Source organism: Carassius carassius, chromosome 10, assembly GCF_963082965.1.
Source record: "Carassius carassius chromosome 10, fCarCar2.1, whole genome shotgun sequence".
NCBI lineage: Eukaryota > Metazoa > Chordata > Actinopteri > Cypriniformes > Cyprinidae > Carassius > Carassius carassius.
Genome location: NC_081764.1, coordinates 31,086,604 through 31,108,334, shown reverse-complemented (window position 1 = coordinate 31,108,334; position 21,731 = coordinate 31,086,604). Strand labels below are relative to the sequence as shown.

At 35.8% G+C, this 21,731-nt stretch overlaps 1 protein-coding gene across 3 annotated transcripts; it reads right to left on the bottom strand.

Annotated features, from left to right (window-relative positions):
- Positions 1 to 375: 375 nt before the first annotated feature.
- LOC132152175 (reticulon-4-like) lies at positions 376 to 15,886 on the bottom strand. Of its 3 annotated transcripts, none has more exons than XM_059560939.1 (7): positions 15,305 to 15,886; positions 8,826 to 9,033; positions 7,250 to 7,388; positions 4,117 to 4,186; positions 3,966 to 4,012; positions 3,763 to 3,821; positions 376 to 614 (listed from the first exon to the last, which is right to left on the bottom strand). In XM_059560939.1, exons 1-7 carry the CDS (start codon positions 15,708 to 15,710, stop codon positions 572 to 574), a joined length of 972 nt encoding a protein of 323 aa, XP_059416922.1. In that variant the 5' UTR covers positions 15,711 to 15,886; the 3' UTR covers positions 376 to 571. The 3 variants fall into 3 exon arrangements, with proteins under 3 accessions (XP_059416922.1, XP_059416923.1, XP_059416924.1); XM_059560940.1 differs by lacking the exon at positions 15,305 to 15,886 and adding an exon at positions 13,818 to 13,976; XM_059560941.1 differs by lacking the exon at positions 15,305 to 15,886 and adding an exon at positions 11,386 to 11,525.
- Between the last annotated feature and the right edge of the window lie 5,845 nt (positions 15,887 to 21,731).

Genomic DNA, 21,731 nt, shown 5'->3' with positions numbered 1-21,731 from the left:
AGAAAAAAAAAACTAACACTGACTTTGACCAATGCATTACACCTGCACAAACCCAGCGCCGCCAATTAAGCAAAACAAAACAAAACGAATGGGCCGCCGATGTACAAATTTTATGGGCCGTTTAAAAAAAAAAAAAAAAAAAAAAAAGTATGAGTATGAGATATCGGCCCAAAAAGCACGTCGGCCCACCGGGCAAATGCCCGGTATGCCCAATGGCCAGTCCAGCCATGCACTGAATGAATAGTAAACGAAAAAACCTCATCAATTCCTGCCTTTGCCAACATCAGTTCCTCGGACTACATTCTGTAATGGTGTTTACTTCAAAACATGGAGAACTAGATCTACTGTGAAAGTGATGACTCTGCTTGTGAGAGGAACTGATAAGAGGTTTAAAAAGGGTTCATTCTCAGTTACACTAACAACTCAAAAACTGGGGGGACGGGAGGGGAGGGGGTAAAGTTTACATTGCATCGTCTAAGGCCTTTGTCCAAACCAAACACGATTCTGTCTGTCTTCACTTGTTTCCACCATCATTTCTCGTGCACAGAAATAACACACTAGCTAACTTTCTTCACTCTGTCTTTGGCTTTGCTCCGGGAATCTTGGCCTGGATCCTGTTAAAGACACACAAACAAAAGAGTAAGACTACAGTCCATAAGGAACAGGAAAACCATACACCTTTATACTGCTAATAACTGGTTTAGTAGTATTTTAGTTTAGTAATTTATTTAGAAAATGTATACTACAGTGTGTGTGTGGGTATATTATATATATATATATATATATATATATATATATATATATATATATATATATATATATATATATATATATATATATATATATATATATATATACACACACATACATATACACACACATACATATATATACACACACATACATATATATACACACACATACATATATATGTATATATATATATATATGTATATATATATATATATATATATATATATATATATGTATATATATATATATATATGTATATATATATATATATATGTATATATATATATATATATATATATATATACACACACACACACACACACACACACACACACACACACACACACACACACACACACACTTATTCATTTAGCAGACGCTTTTATCCAAAGCGACTTACAGATGAGGACAGTGGAAGCAATCAAAAACAACAAAAAGAGCAATGATATAAGTGCTATAACAAGTCTCAGTTAGGTTAACAGTACACGTAGCATGGGATAAAAATATATATATATATATATATATATATATATATACATATATACACACACACACACACACACACACATCCACATACAATTGCATAATAAATGAAAAGAACAGAATACAAAAAGATTAGAAAGGTAGTTAGATTTTATTAAAGAATAGAATTAGAATAGTGAGTGTTAAAGTTAGAGGGTCAAATAAAGATGGAAGAGATGTGTTTTAAGCCGATTCTTGAAGATGGCTAAGGACTCAGCTGTCAGGATTGATTTGGGGAGGTCATTCCACCAGGAGGGAACATTTAATTTAAAAGTCCATAAAAGTGACTTTGTGCTCCTTTGGGATGGCACAATCAAGCGACGTTCACTTGCAGAACGCAAGCTTCTAGAGGGCACATAAGTCTGAAGTAACAAATTTAGGTAAATGGGTGCAGAGCTAGTGGTAGTTTTGTAGGCAAACATTAATGCCTTGAATTTTATGCGAGCAGCTATTGGAAGCCAGTGCAAATTGATAAACAGAGGTGTGACGTGTATTCTTTTTGGCTCATTAAAAATGAAACTTGCTGCCGTGTTCTGAATTAATTGTAAAGGTTTGATAGAATTGGCTGGAAGACCTGCCAAGAGGGCATTGCAATAGTCCAGCCTGGACAGAACAAGAGCTTGAACAAGGAGTTGTGCAGCATGTTTCGAAAGAAAGGGCTTGATCTTCTTGATGTTGAATAAAGCAAATCTGCAGGATCGGACAGTTTTCGCAATGTGGTCTGAGAAAGTCAGCTGATCATCAATCATAACTCCAAGGCTTCTAGCTGTTTTTGAAGGAGTTATGGTTGATGTGCCTAACTTGATGGTGAAATCGTGATGAAACGATGGGTTTGCTGGAATCACAAGCAGTTCTGTCTTGGCAAGGTTGAGTTGAAGGTGATGGTCCATCATCCAGGAAGAAATGTCTGTTAGACAAGCTGAGATGCGAATAGCAACCGTCGGATCATCAGGATGGAATGAGAGGTAGAGTTGAGTGTCATCAGCATAGCAGTGGTATGAAAAGCCATGTTTCTGAATGACAGAACCTAATGATGCCATGTAGACAGAGAAGAGAAGTGGTCCAAAAACTGAGCCCTGAGGCACCCAAGTAGTTAGATGTTGTGACTTGGACACCTCACCTCTCCAAGATACTTTGAAGGACCTATCTGATAGGGAAGACTCAAACCATTGAAGTGTGGTTCCTGAGATGCCATTTGCCAGTAGGGTTGATAGGAGGATCTGGTGGTTAACCGTGTCAAAAGCAGCAGACAGATCAAGCAGCATAAGTACTGAAGATCTGGATTCTGCTCGCCAGTCTTAGAGCTTCAACAACTGAGAACAAAGGCCGTCTCAGTTGAATGTCCACTTCTGAAGCCAGATTGGTTGCGGTCAAGGAGGTTGTTGTTTGTGAGATATGTAGAGACTTGGTTGAACACAGCTCGTTCAAGTGTTTTTGCAATGAAAGGAAGAAGGGAAACTGGTCTGTAGTTCTCTAAAAGAGATGGGTTGAGGTTGGGTTTCTTAAGTAGTGGAGTTATACATGCCTGTCTGAATGATGAGGGAAAAACACCAGTGTGGAGGGATGTGTTGATGTGAGTGAGTGCAGGTACAACTGCAGGAGAAATGGCTTGAAGGAGATGAGATGGAATAGGATCAAGCTGGCAAGTAGTAGGGTGATTAGAAAGGATGAGTTTTGAGACTTCTGCCTCAGAGTGTGAAGAGAAGGATGTAAATGAGTGTATGTTTGCTGGTGATATGAGCTTGACTGATTGTGGTGTGGAAAATTGTGCACTAATGTGTTTAATTTTATTAATGTAAAACGTTGCAAAGTCGTCAGCTATTAGAGATGAAGCAGGAGGAGGAGGGCAAAGAAGTGAGGAAAATGTTTTAAAAAGCATGCGAGAGTTAGACGAATTGTCAATTTTGTTATGGTAGTATGTCATTTTAGCAGTGGAGACATTAGCAGAGAAGGAAGATAGGAGTGACTGATACACATTAAGGTCAGTAGTATTTTTGGATTTGCGCCACACCTTTTCAGCAACTCTAAGCTTAGAACGGTGTTCGCGTAGAACATCAGATAACCAACGGGCAGAAGTATATGTGTGTGTGTGTGTGTATATAATATATATGTGTATATAAGTGTAATAAAATATTAAAATATATATATATATATATATATGCCACTTGGCAAGGAAGCTTTTTTACATTTCATTTACTTTAACTTAAATATTTGTTAATATTAAATATTGATAAAAACCATATAGATAAATTTAAACTGCATAAACCCAAAACAAGCAAACAAATAAATACATAAATAAAAGTGACTACCACCCAAGATTACTTTCAAAGACTAAGATGGAAAACTAAAATAAAAAGTCTCAATATTAATACAGTATTCCAGTGATTCTATACTAACACTATATGGTCTACAATTATGTTCAATCATGCAACACAATCATAAAACACATTTTTGGGCTGGTTTATTAAAGAAAGTAAACAGATTTACTTTGCCAGAACATCTTTGACTTGTTTGTTCACCAGTCCATAGTAATGGTCAATTTGTGCCTGCATTAGGAGTGAAAAGAATAATTACGGCATTCAGGTATACATCATTCTACATTCAGGTTAGGGATGAAGACTTCAATAAATACTTAAACTTAAATCAACCATGACAGCTGCCAGAGCCAGAGGTTATCAATGGCAACCTACCTGATGCTTTTCATAGATCACCGGCCAACTGAAAGCACCTATGAGACCTAAAAAAAAAAACAATAGTGAAAATTATGGCACACTCTTATAATTCGGACAAAATTTTGCGTCCATTTAAACAAATAGGACCCACAGTCCCAAATGGACTTACCCAAAATAAGAATGGTAAGACCATTGAACAAGGCACCAACATAGGTCAGGATCCACATGAGAACTGCAAACTGGAAGAAAAGAGGAAACCATGTCACCATACATACAAGAGTAACAGGCCAGAGGAAACACGGTAGATACATATGACAAACACATTTCAAAACTTATGCAAGGTGACGATTACTTGAAGGGATATTGTTGAGATGACGTGCTAATGACACTCTTTCTCCTTTTTTATAATTTAACAACTGTAAAGAGCTCATATATTGTAAAATCAAATCCATCAATTCACATTAAAATGAAAACATGATACAGTCAGTTACAAAATAGTTGGATGTCCAATGTCAAAGTCTAAAACATTAACACAATATTGTTACTCATTTACAAGAGGGCATTTACATAACAGTATTAAAAAAAAAAAATTATTCAACAAGGATGCATTAAATTGATCAAAAGTGAACGTAAATAAATTCTGTTCATTCTAAAAATAATAATTAAAAAAAATTAAAATTCTGGTTTCAATCAAGAAAATAAATACACAATGCAGCAACCTTAACCTTAATATTTCTAAACACTGACAAGAAATGTTATTTGACCAATTTCTGTGGGATCATAAATGATGATTGCTGAAAGTTCAACAGTTCTTCTAAATAGTAATACAATTTCACACTATTACGGTTTCTACTCTTTCAAAACTAATGCAACATTGGGGAATTTTTTTTTTTTTTTTTTTTTTTAATTACAACTTCTATGTTTGGGTGACCAATTTTCTTAAAGGTGCCGAATGTATGAATGAAATCGAGTGGTTAAACCAGGTATTACAGGCCAAATTCAAAATATTGGAGAGGGTTTTTTTTTTTTTTCACCAGGCCCTGGTTCTCACACTTGACACACAAGCAGGTTGCCAGATTGATGACACCAACAAGAACGAGCGCACTTGACGATGAACTCAAATAAGATGCTTTTTCCATTAACTGGCAACCCGGATTGGTGAAATACAATTAGGTAAAATGGCAATGGCCGGGTTTTACAAACCAAAACAGAGAACGGCATCTGGCCCAGAACGCACATTTTCAAAGGAGAAAAACTAACTGCAGCATTGTTTTTCAGATAAACAAGTAGGATAACTTAACTTGCTTCTGAAATATCTGCAAATATTATGGTATTTTTATACTTTTGAGAGTTAAAGGTGCTGTATGTAAGTTTTTGACTCTACTAGAGTCAGAAAGATGGTCAAAATGGTGTTGAGAGAGTAATTTTAAATGCCTAATAACTGACCATTTTCCTAATAACGGACATTGTAAACTCAAATGTTTCACTTGCACTTAAAATAGAATAAAAAATAAAAAGCAGGCCAACCCTTTTTTTGCAAGCTGACCCAACAAATGGCAGAGCCTGTTTAAAACCCACCGGCATGTAAAGGGTCACTCGTAACTGGACGCATCACTCAATATAGCGGTCTGACCACACAGAGACTGAATGCTGGGAAGGAATCTATCCGTCCAGCTGCTGAAGACCTCCAGAGCAGGGGTCTGGCTGTAACTCTATCCACAGCCCATAACCACCGCCCCCTTCACAGGGCACTAAATCTCCTTACACGGATGCTTCCATCCACTGGGCTGCCCTGCATTTGAGTCGTGGGTCAATGCAGTGCCAAGAAAAGCCATGAGGTGCTGATTTCACATTAATGTTATTGGCGCTTTTCCATTACACCACAAACTTTGCTGAGAACATGGCGACTCCTGAAAATATCAGACATCTTGACTCAAGATTAAGAAGGGCTTATCAAAGGATCCAAACATGTATTTAGTTCTGCTGTGAACCAGATGACTAGTGACCTCTAGTTCTGCTGTTATCAACTATTTAAGACTTATAGGCCCAGAATGAATTTTCAGAAGATAGTTTAAATTATTATTTTTTTAAAATATGTATTAATCTGTTTTTATTTTTAATATGATTTAAATGCATTGTTTTTTGAATGGCCGAATCATCAGCACTGGAATGCCCTCAGCATGGCAACATGGGCCTGGTGGAAAGCGTGGTCCAGATATTCATTCAAGATCATTCAGCCTTGCAGCAACCCTTGTCATGTGACGGCATCTAAAACAGAGAGCATCATGTGACTAAAGACTGACATTACTCAATGCTGTATCACAGCTGATACTTTAACCCCGCCACCTCCAATAAAAACCTCCATTTCCATCCCGTCAGAGCTCAGTCCAAATCCTCAGCCTGATCAACAAAGGCTTCTTTGTGGAGCCATTCATGTCCCGCTCCTCCAACACATTACCAAACACCCCAAACCCTGCCTACCGAAAACACACGTGAGGCCTCGTGTGTCTCTGATTCAATGCACTAAGGACACAAATCAGTGCACACTATGGGAGAGAACACAGTTGATAATGAAGTAACGTTAGCTGAAGTTTGGAGACCGTAAGGTTATACAAAGTTTTTGAAAGTAGTCTTATCAGTCTTCAGGTTGCATGCATTTGATCAAAAATCTAATCAAATGCAGTAATACTGAAACTATTACCACAATTCAAAATAACCATTTTCTATTAATATATGTCAAAATATTTATTTATTCTTGTCATGGCAAAGCTGATACGCTGATTTGGTGAAGAAACATTTCTTACTCATACCAATGTTGTTCTGCTTATCGTTTTTTTTTTCAGGATTTACTTTGATTAATATCAAGTACAAAAAAATAGCATTATTTAAAACAGGACTCTTTTGTAACATTATAAATGTCTTAACGGTCACTGATCATTTTAATGCACCCCTGAGAAATGAATAAAAAAATTAAAAAAAAGAATCTTAAACTATCAAAAAACTACTTAATCCAACCGATCACAAGTGGAACTGTTTTCATATACATGTGAATTGACTTCTTCGTTTTAGACACTAGAGGACAATTTCTAGCTCAGAAAGGTTTTTTTTTTTTTTTATCTATCAAATTTTGCATAAACTGTACAGCTTACAGTAGTCTTATTGTTCAACAACCTCATGAAAAACATCGAGACAACCAGATTTATTTTCCAATCTTCACTCTGAGAGCAGCTATGGAGCCCCAAATCAAAGCTGAAAGAACACAATCAGGATTGGATTTCCTCTGTTCTCCTGGAAAAACAAACCTTGAGCGAGTCCACCAGATCCTCCACCAGGAAGAGTCGTCGCAGCTCCTTAATCAAAGAGTTGAAGTGCACCAGAGCCGTGTCACCGTACTTATGAGCCAACTCTGAAGAGATCCCCACATCTTTATCCAGATACATCCTGTACAAAAGAGCAAGAGGAGTTTAACGTGAGACTGAAGCTCCGTTCCATGAATCTGGGGGGTTTGCAACTAGTGATGGACGCTTCTGAAACACTGCTTCGAGAAACTTCGAAACCTGTGATCAAGCATGTATCAAACTTTCTGAAGTTTCATGATTTAGCAAACAAGTAAACAAGACTGAATTACATAATTTCATTGCAACATTTAAATTGTTAGCTGTTAGAGAGCAACCTCTGGACCCATGAACCAGTGTCTATGATTTTTTTTTTTTTTTTTTTTTTTTTAACCTGATCTCAGATCAGCGTTACACATTTGTATACATTTTTAAATGACATTCATATAATATAAAGTGTAGTAGTTAATAAACTCTTATTGGCTCGAATATCCAAACAAACAAAACATGAACGTACTATACAGAAACTTCATATTTAAAGATATTAAATGATTTGTTCATTTCATTAATTAGATTACACTTTCAATAAAACATTTGTAATTGGTTTGTTAAAGGACCTTTTTTGAATGTCTGGCTGAGTTTATTGCATTGGTGAGTTTATTGCATTTACACCGTTCTGCAAAGCAACTGGTTCAAAGTTTCGAAAAGATTTGTTTCTCCCACCACTAGCAGCAAAACACTAAAATTTCACAAGTCACAATTTAGCCTTTATGCACTTTTTAGTAAGCCTTGTCTAGTGGTTATGTTTATACCCATTTAAATACAAATTGCTGTTTATTACCATTATTTTCCTGCAGCGAACATGATTGTAAATAATTCTCTCTTAGTCATTTACAGAAAAGCTGTAAAAAAAATTATATGTACAATCTGATTTGTACGGTTATACACTAAACAAACTAATATATATATATATATATATTTTATTATATAAATAAACGTGCTAACAAAACATGTTTTGCTTAAGAGGCAACATTTGTGCAGAGAAAAAAAAAACAGCAGGAAGTGAATAGGTTTCAAATGTGAGGTTTCCTTTCAAGTAGGATGTTACCTTTGAAGGTAGCTGACTATGCAGTAGACAGCAAACAAGCTCACTAGTTTTGGAACAGAGCCTAGCGATCAAACTGAAGCAGCTGAAACAGGCTTACCAAGAGATACAAGAGATTTTGCAACCACTTTACTTTCAAAACAACTTTAAGAATATTTAAGTGGTTGGATTTCTGCCGTTTCACTTCTATTTCACAAGCGAGGCTTAACATTTTGGCAGGGACTCAAAACCAACAGCATGTAGTTCAAACATAAGCACCTCATGTAAGCCCAGAAGCTAAGCTCCACAGATCTTACAGAAACTGGAACACAAACTGATCAAAGCAGGATTATCCTAACCGTTTTACTCTCAAGGCAATGCAAAGTGAACTAAACGTGGTGTGTAAATACTTGAGACTGATGCCACTACAATATGTGTGCAACATGTGTGGCTCCTCACTTCAAGGGGTGTCCATCTTCAGACTTCTGAACAGCCTGTAAAATGCCTTTATATATCCTGAAGGAGATGGTGACAGACAGCAGGGCAAGGGTCATGTAGGAGATCACGCTGATAATACTGCAAACGCTGAGAGAAAGCAGCAGGAGCAGACTGGCTCCAAACACCACCCCCGTCCTCGGAAGATCTCGCCAATACAGCAGGTCCACCACTGCGAGAGAAAGCAAGAGTTACGCCAGCCCCAAACACTCAGATGATGTAACTTTCCGCTTTACTGCAAAAAGGAATGACCACTTTTTACATGCACATGGGCATGTTAACAGTTAACAGTGTGTGATTGAGTTACTGAGTTAATTTACTGTGCAGAATTACTAAGAAGAATTGCAGCATATTATACAAAAACACAATAAACAAACAATATTTTTTAAGTCCCTGTAAAGTCAATATATGTGTTCTGAGTTTGTCACACCACATTAACCACTCAGCAAAATTTGATATTAAAAAAATCCTGCTTAGTACATAAAATAAGTTATCAAAAATCTTGAAGAAATGGGCGGTACCCTCTGCTCTCAAACACTGGGGTTGTGTCTGCACTGATAACCACGCCAACTCTAGGAAAGCTCTAACTGTCAAATACTGCTACAGACTGAATGCAGGGTTCCCACACCTTGATTAACTTTAAATTCAAGGACCTTTCAAAGACTTTCCAGGTCCAATACCCTCAAATTCAACTTAATGTGGGGACACCTTGCTCTCACTTGAAATGTAACATCGGGTTTATATTGTAAAATACATTGTTACTGTTTTCATGTGTCAAACCCAACTTTTTTTTTTTGGGCCATATGACAGATCTGATATTCTATTTGTTGTATTTCTGTTTTGCATAAAACTGAAGATTATCCAGTACATTCTACACCGTATTCTAAAATGATCTGATATTAACTTTTGCATGGATTTTATTGAAAAGAGCTTAGGCTCATGTAACCAGAAGTTCTTCTTGCCTCATGGGTTTAGATTATTGAAACAAGCAAAGCAATTCAACGTTCATTTCCAGGTGTGTCTGTGAAACATAGAAGTACCATCCTAGTAGTTTAGTGCACGCATGAACTTTATGTAGGGTGACCACATTTTAGTTTTCCAAAAAGAGGACAGTGGGTATGGGTGGGGCGGGGGGCTGGGGTGTGGTTGGTTTAAAATATGCCATTTCCATACATAAAATACATATTTTAGTCACTGCTATGCATATTGATCATAAATACAGCTAAAAAGCTTCCTATCAGTGGCCCTCCTTCACAAGACTTAACATCTAGCACAGTTTTATCATAGGCAGAATGCAAAATGTTTCAATACAAGCATGCGCATACATACATATATAAACACACACACACACACACACAAACAACTTCTTAAAATATTACTTAATCTACAACATTGCTGAATTTGAACACTTAGACTAACATTATAACGCATTTATTTTATAAAATATTATTATAATAATTCTGCACAGTAATTTACACTCCCATTCATTATAGCCTACTCTTCATTGCAAGCTGAAATATAATCCAGCTTTTGGCTAGCAGCTTCAGTAGAGTTATTCATCACTGCTAATAATCTCAAACTCACCCATATTAATCAATTGATCAGATCAGCCAAAATGAAGCTTTATGAACAATTTTTAGAAGTTTATTTCGAAATATGTTGGTTGCACAAATGCAGGAATGTTTCAATAGCTGTCAAGCATTTAAACTTTTTTTTAAGACAGAATACAGATCTTAATCAGAAAATGATGTGCAAGTAAACACGCTCCGTTATTAAATCAGCTAAAGAACGGTGGGTTCTCAGATGAGGATATGGAACTGATTATTTCAAATTGTGACCAAACTGAACATCCAAACTCCATTCAGAAGCAAAATAACTCACACTTAACAAGGACACCATGCACGGTTTCACAGGACGATTGTGTTGAATTCTGACTTTACAGCAAACTTAGTCTGTTCGTGTTGAGGGAGGATAAAATTAGGACAGAAACCTCACAGTCAAAAACCATTTAATAATTAAACCTAATCTACAATATGTGCCAATTTATCGGATCAGAGTTCATTGCACGTGGCATCTTCTCTCACTGCATTTCTAAAAACAGACATCCTCCAACCAAAAAGCCAATGCATTTATCGTTAATCAATAACTCAAAAGCACTTGGGCTCGTTCATGCTGCCCTTCCTCTTGTAATAAAAGACCGTTGCATAAGCTCATCGAAACAGAACCGTTCACAAACTATTAATGCATCACATTTTCGAAGATCAACGCGTAATGCATTCGTATCTAATCATAGTTATTCATATTAATGTGAAGTGTTATAATGCACGCCTGAAAATACAGTAAGTCCTTTGGACTTATCAAGACCCCCGCTATAAAAACGTCATTTTATCATCACGATTTCTTTCTAAACCATCGACAGTGCGCGTAAACACAAATTGAAGTGTAAATAAGGATAAATCAAATGTGACGCATGGGGGATTGGTGCAATCACAGAGCGTTTAACGGTCTTAACTCACTAACTAACCTTGTTTGGAATCCATCTCGCTCATCTGCACAGCCAGGGACAAGAACACACGGGAAGCACGCCGCACCAACGACAAAAGACAGTTCCGGTCGAACAAACGGATGATCTACAAAATAAAAGTCTACTAACTCTGTCACGCGGCTATTGACACACGCAGGGTTTGCTCAAACAATAATACAAATATCGATGACAGTTATATTTATTAGGAAAAAAAGAAACAAACAAATTTGGCCAGTTGACTTTGCTTTAATTAAAAACCAGATGTTTGTTTGGCCAGGTTTTTTTTAAATGTTATTGAAATAAGTCTCTGTATTTATTTATTGAAAATGTAATATTAAGCATAATTAATTAAGCTGTAATTTATTCCTGTGATCAAAGCAGAATTTTCAGCATCATTACTGCAGTCGGTCCCATGATCCTTCAGGGGGGTATTCCAGAAAGCAGGTTATGTGACATACCCGGGTATGTTTAAGAGTAAGTAAATGGATAACCTCAACTTTCGGTTCCAAAAACAGAGGTAACTTTCAGGTTATGTTAGTTGTCATAGCAACTCACTCTCTGAACATAACCTGCTCCAGAGCAGGTTATGATCCACGATTAGTTCACTTCAGCGAGCCTTCAGTGGGCGTGACAGATACCGCACAACATTATATAATATTAGAATATGAAATATAGCCTATTATATATATATATATATATATATATATATATATATATATATATATATATATATATATATGTTAATGAGGAAGCGCTAATATAAGTAATAAATAAGGTAATATATTATTCTAATATGATTATTTCTTTTATTGGCATATATAAGAGTTATCTGTAAATTATGTATTAAGAGGTATGTATAAATTATAAAACACTATGACAAGGTAAGGTTTAACTTATATATATTTATATATTTTATTTATTATATGTTATATCTCACTGCATGGAGTGGCATTTTTCTATAATGTCTAAATTCTAAATCAAAATACATATCTGATATGACTTAATGTATAATTAGCATAAAACAAACAATATAATTCACATTCTCAAGTATTAAAGATTAAATGGAAAAAAATAAAAATGATTGCACCGCCATCAATTAGGTGGAGATATGCTCTAAGCATGTAAACAACTAATTAACAAAAGAAGAAGAAAGAAACAGCATGGCGCGTGTTTTCTTAGCGCCCGTTTCTATAGTGACTCGTCGATTCGTCGCTCTGTTGAGAATGTCTTGAGTCTTAACCAGGAACATACTCTGAGTTGAATTAACTTACTCCCGGACGAGTTTTTGGAACCACATACCTCGAGTAAGCAAGGTTTGGGGTTAATCAACCGAGAGTTCAGGTTGTAGTTCACAGTAAGTTAACCCTGCTTTCTGGAATACCCCCCTGGAGTCATTCTAATATGATGATTTGGTACTCAATAAATATTTCTTATTCTTATCAGTGATGAAAAAAGTTTTTTTTTTTTTTTTTTTTTTCCCAGGATTCATTGATGAATAGTAAATTCAAAATAAATTTATTTTAAATAAAAAGTTAGCATCCTCGTCACATTAGATAAAATTTAATGTGCTGCTCTTTCGGACTGAAAATGTTTGAACATATGTGCATATAAAATGTTTAACATTAATTGTCACTGCAGCAGAAATATCTAGAATAAACAGATTAGCCTCTTTAGGTTAAAACCGCAGATAACCAGTTATTCTATAACGTTTCCTTAAAACTGGAAATAAAATTTACATAATTCAATTGGAACTCATGGGAGGCAAATCTAGACTCAAAATGACCACGTCTCACACTATCCTAGCCAGGCAAACTGTAGGGTCTATCCAGGAAACCCTTTCATAAGCCAGCATTCAGGGTTCACAAAAGTTTAGATCATAAGTCACCCTTCATTTCATGTTCCCAGCTTGATTTCATCGCCACAATAAGTGCCAACGTGCATAAACAATTTAAAGAGCATTTCCTCCCATTCCAAGAATCTACAACACAACGACAAAGTGCTTAATGATGCAAACCCACAAAAAATATATTACTATAAAACAAATTGTTGTTTAAAACTCCTCAAGTTGCAATGACTCCTCAAGTTACTGTGAATGACTTTGACATGCTGCATCATATTTTCATTAACTTCTTTAAAAAATGCACGGAATTTAGATTATGCCTTCAGTTCAACATTGTGCGACAAACGGGCAGTTTGCCAAGAGAATTCTCTAGCAGAGAGGTAAATGCTTGCCATTCAATATGCTTTGTAATCAAGACACCCCGGACCATTTACTCAGTGCAACTAGAACATTCTCTCCCCCAAGCACATTTGCAAGCAAAACCTCAAACCAGAACTAAAAGCTTTACCTAATAACACTTATGGACAAAGCAAGCAGAAAAGCAGTCTCTTCAGCCCATTTTCAGGCTTTTTAGGGCAAAACAAGCATGTACCCTGTTCTTTCCAGTGCTTTATCTCCATCCCTGAGGTTGTCATAGAAGTCATGTTATCTGCATTGTCATACATTCCAGTCTGCAGAAGAGGAGGTCAGGGGTGAGGAAGAAGGCACGAGTCTCTGGCTGGGGCAGGACAGGACTGAAGGGTAGAGAGAGACGCTGGGGCTCTCCTAGCAGAGCTGCCTGATCACGTTCTGCAAAGGCCAGCACTGCTGAGGTAAGCTGACTGAACGCCGTGTTCTAGTAACATGAGGTTTCAGCACAACATCAGCTGTGTCACTCCACAAACTGGACACCGCATTTGTGTTCCTCATGCACATACAGTTCCATTTTCAAAATGCATTATTAATAATAATGTAAAACTTTTTGGCCTGTCCTCAGTGTTCCTATGAGCAAATCCGCACATTGAGAATATAAAACTGAATATGTTTAAATAAACTTTTTTTTTTTTTTTTATAAAATTTTAGATTTAGGAGCATTACATTTTCTTCACAGAAACATCAAGGACCATGAATATTAGTATTATTATTAACTAAAACTGAAACTATCAAAACATTTTTCTTCGTTGAAATAAATCTGAAACTAAAAAGAAAAAGTAATTAAATTAAAAAACTAAATTAGAAATGTTGCCTTAGCAGTAAATTGAAATCACGTCAAGTTGAAGCGATAAAATTACTAACTGAAATGAAAAAAAAAAACTGAACTTCAGACTCAATGGGTTATTTTGGCAGTAATGATTATGATACGTCTTCATGAGGATGATTCATGGGTCAGTGCGTTTTCCTCAATGTCAATGACACTAAACTCGGTCAACGAACTAAACTCACTTTTGTCCAGCCTGTATTTACAATAGGGAGGTGCACATTAAGTATGTGAAGATACATTAAATAGAACTAGAAACAAAGAAACATTAAAAAAAAGTGTATATATAAATAGAACTAGATCGACAATAAGCACAATTTGGCGGGTTTCTTTTTCCTGTCTGTAACACACACGATCCACACGATGGCGATATAAAAGGAAGCTTCAATAAGACGACGTTGAAATATTGGAAAAGTACTCAATGATCAGAATTTTAATATCAAAACGGTTCATCAAACTCGCACGAAGCTGATTTTTTAAATCACGTATTATAAGGCAATTACAACAAAGTGCAACCTATTCACTTAATATTTTTGTCTGTATAATCATCAATTAAAAACACATGTTGAGATAAGAATCGGAGACTTTAATATAAATTAGAATCCTTAAACTGTGCAATAGAAAAAGTAGGTAACTTAAACAGCCAGTCATTCTTGATTAATACATGTAACGTTAGCATGAATAATTCAAACGGATCTTGACGACATGTCAGTTGTTCCCGGTGTAAAGTGGTAACTTAGATTTAAAAAAAAAGTTTATTACGCTTATTTCAGTTTGTGATAACACTTACAGATCCCCGATTTAAATCCAAATTACAAGCTACAAATGGATAATGTACTTACATGAACAACAAGATTTAGATCTGGATGGTGTGACTGATGTTTTCTCTTCTTTTTCTTCCGGTTTTGCTGTCGCACCTCCAAAAGCACAGATCGGTGCTGGTTTGACAGCTTCTGGCTCAGGTTTAGAGGTGGATGATGGTTCTGGTTCTGGATCTGTAAAGTCCAGCAGAGGAGGCTCTTCGGTACGTGGCAGTGTGGACCTGTGCCTCTCCAGCGCATCTTCCGCTCCTCCGACCAGATCTAAGATACTACCGTAGTCTGAAGCTTTAGCATCTGCCTCTCTTTCCGAGAAGTCACCTTCTTCATCCATCAACGACTTCACGTGTTTGTCTTCTTTGTATTCTTCTTCAGCATCGTGAAAGCCATCTGAGGGTGTCGTGGAGCTTATTTCCGTCTGCTCATCCATTGTTAGGAAAAATTTTACACCGATGTATAAGAGTGACTTATTCAAAAAGTTTCCTCTGGGGAGTTTTTTCGATTTGTATGTCTGAGAAAATAACTTCTCAAAACTTCAGGAACACACAAACGGGTGTGCGACAGGTTCAGCTCGGGCCTAAAACGCAGAAACGGAGCAACTGTTTCTCTGTATGACTAGACGCTAGAGGATGTATATGCAAATTTGGCCAACTCTTTTATTGGCTGAACAGTGCTGAACCCAAGCATCGACTTGCGTAGAATGCTACATGCCTAATTAGGGGCGGGGTATGCAAATTACGGGAATTTAATTTGGTAAGCGGCTACGAGGGGGCGGGGCAGTTGCTACAATAATCTTTGTCGCTTTCTCTCCCTAAACGGAACTGTGGAGAATGGCTGAATGATGCTTTTCAAATAGTTTTAAATTTCACAGCGGTTTAAATGTGCGCGAATGAGCTTACCTTTGTTCTTATATGTAAATGATAGTTATATGTTCTTAATATATATAATATATAAGATTACCTAACTATTGTTTAATGAAATCAACAAGACACGTGATGCCATGATAAAGCGACACACTCCAACCTTGACTATTAACATTTCATGCGTTGATTGTGAAATCATTGAATATTGTTGCGAAAACAAATCTTCGGATGATTCAGTGTTTGTCGATGTGTTGCAACATAAACTAAACTGACTCGTGTGATCAAATAAATATGAGTCAAGACTGTCTCTGGATCTTTTTTGCCTATAATAAGTGTTTTAGTCTATATCGTGTCACTTTTTATATAAAACACGTTACTGAAAAAGAAAAAAACTTGTTTCACACAATTTTTTACAAGCCTTTAGCCCTCTTATTGGTAGTTTGTTTGTACTTTTTTAGCAAATAAAAGTCCTTTTACAATTCTAAAAAGGTCCCCCTTCAGATCAATAAGAATAATTTTTAAATTTTCAGTATGTTAAGATAAACATTTAATAGACAGAAGCAACGAAGGTTAATTGATTATCCATACAACATTTATTTATATATATATATATATATATATATATATATATATATATATATATATATATATATATATATATATATATATATATATATATAAAGCCATATGAATAAAAAAAAGATTCATAAACATAAAATATATCTCTCTTAATGTTCAATAGAATATTTTTAAAAAAATCTGACTATTATTTTATATTTAATCTCAGGCTTTATGGGGTTAAGACTCCAGAAAATTCTGAACATTGTGTACTTGGAACACATATGTTATGTAAATGTTATCTTTGTCACGCAACACAACAAAGTAATCCAGGTGGATTCCAACTGTGAAATTAGACATCTAGGAAAATTACTAATTAATATATATCCTAATGGTATTCCAATAGATGTATCAGGTCTTTCCTTTAGTGTGAGTGAAAACTAAGTCCGATCATTTGAAAAATGTATAGTGCACTTAAAAACCTTAACAAAAGCAATATGGATAGTGATGCAAGCCTTAGCAAGTACTATGGTCAAACATTGCACAACTTGTGAGCTACTGATCATCAGCTGTTTTAACAGTTGTTGATCTTTTAAGTCTTCTTGATATTATTGCAGATTCTGGTGAGTCACCATTGTCATCCAAGTCCCTATGGGGAATCAAAGCAAACCAAACCAGTTCGGCAGGGTCTTTGTGCTGTGCTGGAGCCGTGCCTGGGCTGACTGATAACCCGACTTTGCCTCTTGATTGATTAATCGTAGAGATGTTTGGTGTACATCTTCTAATCTGGCCTTCTAGTTCTTTCTAATCTTATTTTCTAGTATTTTGGTTTGTGCAAAAAAGGATTAGCTTTAATCACCTCACTCAAGTTGCTGATTCATGTAGCAGTTATCTTCAAATCCATAACAGTGAGTCAATGAAGTGCAATACTATGTCCCAGAATACAATGCTATCATATAATGCTATCATCTTAGTCATACTAAACAGGGGAAAAGGGAGACTCCCAGAGCTTTCTTAAACATTCAAAATTACCATGATCTTTGATGAACAAAAGTTCATTGTAATGTTTTTTGTGTATATAATAATTTGTATTATGTTCTAAATAAGCAATCAAGGTCACGCAGTATTCTGGATAAAGTGGCGCTTTCCCAGACAGGGTTTAAATAAATTCAGGAGTAGGCTTAATCTAGAATAGAATAGTTAATAATGGTTTAAAAAATTCTTTCTGAAACACAGATTAAGAACAAATTACTATCACCTGGACTGTGGAGTCCTGAAACCTGAATAAAACCAACTGCTCGAAACTGAATTATTATGAGAGGTTATATGGAATGAACAAAAGCTTAAAATTGTATGGAACTGAGAAGCAAACCCAAGGAAACGATGGCAGCAGAAATAAGGACTACATTCAAAAAAACTTTCCTGAACAAGAGGAAACTTTTTAAATCAAGCAAATTAACCACACACATCAGCTGTGGAATAAAATAAATCTGTTTAAATCTGTTTGCAATGAATTCTTGCATAATTTCTTGCAATTAGTTGTAGTTGTCATTTATTATGTTACACATAAAGCAGCTATTTTATATATGAGAGAGAGAGTTCAGCATTATTGACACCCTATGGAAAAAGAAGATTGTAAAAATAAATCTGTAATGTTAACCCTTTTGATCTCTTTTTGACCCCTTTCTAAATAAATAAATAAAATAAAAAAACTTTTCAACAACATCACATTATGAAAATAAGTTTTTCTCAAATACACATTGGCCATGATCATTTGTACCCCTTATTATGAGTAAAATCTCTGAAGATTACATAATAACATTTTTAGCACACCAGGGTGATTAGGAACATGAAATTATCTAGCCATGACTTCCTGTTTCACAGAAATATAAATATGAGGGAACACAAATGTCAAATTCCCTTAAAGGGGTCATATGACGTTGCTAAAAATAACATTATTTGGTGTATTTGGTGTAATGCAATGTGTTTATGGGGTTTAAGGTTAAAAAAAACAAATGATTTTTCACATACTGTACATTATTGTTCAATATATATATTTTTACAAAGCTGATCGTTCTGAAAAGCGAGGTGTACGCTGATTGACTTGAACAGTGTTGTAAATACAACTTAACCCCTGATTTCTAGTTGTGTCCTCTTTTGGAAGGCCAAACAAAGTAGCTTCACTTTCACAATGAAACACACAGCATCTCCACGACATGGCACCGGCAGCAACAGCAAGAATAAAAGTTATGCCTTCTTTCTTTGCGTGAACATTTGGGTGGCGTTATGCATATCTTCCCACATAGTGAAGACATGTGGGGGCATGTTAGAATAAGACGTTTTAGGAGGGTGTGGTTGACTCCTAACTTTTATAAAGAGTATCTCATTGGGTTTAAGACCTTAGTCTTTGCAAATTTATAGATCTCCATTATGCACCAAGAGCTTGTAACACTCCAAAATCGCATCATATGACCCCTTTAAATTCTGGACTAGACTAAGTCTAAGACTATTTAAAACCATAGAAAAGCAGATTTCTTTTAATCTGGTTCAGAGTTTGAGTCTATAGGACTAGGCTTAATCTCTGTCTGGAAAACTGCCCCTTAGTATTTAAAGAGATAGTTCACCCAGATACTGTCATTATTTACTCACACTCCTTTTTTTTTCTTCTGTTGTAAGAAGCCATTTTGAAGAATGTTGCTAACCAAATAGTTGACAGTAGCCATTAACTTTCATTTTTTAACTATATACTGTATAGAAGTCAACATGGTTACCGTCAACTGTTTGGTTAGCAACTTTCTTCAAAATATCTTCTTTTGTGCTCAACAGAAGAAATAAACTCAGTGGGTGAGTAAATCTTGACAGAATTAAAAATTTTAGGGTGAACTATTCTTTAATGAAAAATTTCCATCAAAACATGATTTTAAGCAAATCAGTTAAATGTCATCCTTACACTGGTCCCTGAAATGTAAACTGTCAAAAGTAGTATAGGGAGGAAGAGACATTCCATGAAAACTGATGGATTATTGTGGCTCCATCTCTCTGTCAAGATATTTGACAGGTTCTTTGATCAGGTTGTTATGTGGGTTTGTTGTTCCAAATTTGGAAGAAGAATCTGGCTGGTATTTAATAGTGGAATTTGCATGTCAATGAACTGTGATCTTCTTCACTCACTAACAGCAGGGGTGTGCTTCACTTGGCAACGAACAGCACTCATATGCAAACAATCTCTTATTATCACACTGCACAAGCTTATCCGTCTAAATTCTTTAACTGTTTATTCCTAAGTAAGATAGAAACAAATCATAACATTAGTAATTGCTTAGGTGATTTCACCAGGAACTGCCTTGTTGATAAAAATCAGACTCATTATAATTGGTGACTGAATGTTCATGCATCATATCCTAAATTTAAGATGCTCTCAATGAAAATTAAAGGGGGTCATATAATTTGTTTTCACATTTCTTTTCTCTTTGGAGTGTTACAAGCTGTTCATGCATAGATAAGATCCACAAAGTTGCAAAGACTATGTCTCAAACCCAAATAAATATTCTTTAAAAAAAGATAAGAGTCCTAAAGCACCTCGTTTAAAGAAGGCATAACTTTTATTCTCGTTGTCATATTGTTGCCACTGCCGCCACTTCGTTTGGCCTTCCAAAAGAGGACAAAACTAGAAATCAGTGGTTAAGTTGTATTTACAACACTGTTCCAGAACAGTTCAACCCAAATATTCAGGTGTGTGGCAGATTTTTTGGAGGCCTACGATGCCATCTGTGTTTCTATAAATTGGGGCAATTCCAACTTTGTGAGGACAGTCTGCTGCTTCTGACTCACAGTCTGTAAGTAAGATTTCAGATTTAAAGAATTTGCCACTGACTATTCAAACGTGAGTTTTGAGCAGTGAAGAGTAGTGCTTGTTGTTTCTCTGATAACAAACGCAGACATGGTTTTATGTTTATGCTGTGTGATACCCAATGTGTAAAAAGACAGTATAAGTCATTATAATCAGTAACGTTAATCGTTACAGTAACATTAATCGCCGGGACACGGCATCACAGTATGTTAAGGGGCATAACGTTTCTGTCACACGCTTGAAGTATTCGGCCAATCACAATGAACTGGATAGCTGACCAATCAGTGTACACCTCTCTTTTCATAAGGTTGAGCTTTATAAAAATGTACATGTTTCAGAAAGGCAGGGCATAGAGGAGCAACAATAATGTACAGTGTGTGGGAAATAATGTGTTTTTTAACCTTAAACCACATAAACACATTGCATTACACCAAATACACAAAATACCCTTTTAAATAGTGTTTTGAATGCTAAAGAATATTGAAACTTCTGTTTTTATTTACTCGCTCTCATAAACTTATTGTTATTGTTACTAAAACTATCCATCTTTGGCAATTGAAATATAGCTGAAATCAGATCAAATATAAATATTAGATAAAACAAACACACAAACAAAGGTAAATGTTCTTATGGTACTAGGCTAGTCTCACTAGCCAGACCTTCAGATTGATGGCTTGTCATCACAGTTGTAAACACGACGTCTTTCTTCTTTCGTGACGGGGTTTGGGGTCACAGCATCTTTGTTTCCAGGTGGAACGTTAAAGAACACGATACGCATGTCTCCCGGAAATCCTGTATAATTTAACCAATCCGACGACGACTTCGAAACTCCTGAAGAGTTTCCACTTGTGTGTGCCATATACATCAGACATTGATCCGTGGGCGTGGCATCTGAGGCTGAGAATAGTCTAACTGAAATAAAATGTTTAAGTTAAAGTACTGAAAAATACTAAAATTCAAATTCAAATAAAAATGTGATATATATTAGTGTTGTAGTACTCGAGACTATTCTTGGTCTTGAGACCAGTCTTAAGACCAATTTTGATGGTCTTGTATTTGTCTCGGTCTCAAGCTCATTTTTCATGCAGCTTTTTACTTTTCAATTTGTTAACTGGTGGACTGTGGATTACTTGTTGATTATTGTGATGTTTTTATCAGCTGTTTGGATTCTCATTCTGAC

Bases quoted from the DNA above. Each gene is read 5' to 3' on its own strand.
- LOC132152175 (XM_059560939.1), bottom strand. From the start codon at position 15,710: ATGGATGAGCAGACGGAAATAAGCTCCACGACACCCTCAGATGGCTTT. The intron at 4,013-4,116 runs GTAAGTCCATTT...TTTTTTTTTTAG, and splicing joins TCTTACCATTCTTATTTTGG to GTCTCATAGGTGCTTTCAGT. The intron at 3,822-3,965 runs GTAGGTTGCCAT...CTCCTAATGCAG, and splicing joins TGATCTATGAAAAGCATCAG to GCACAAATTGACCATTACTA.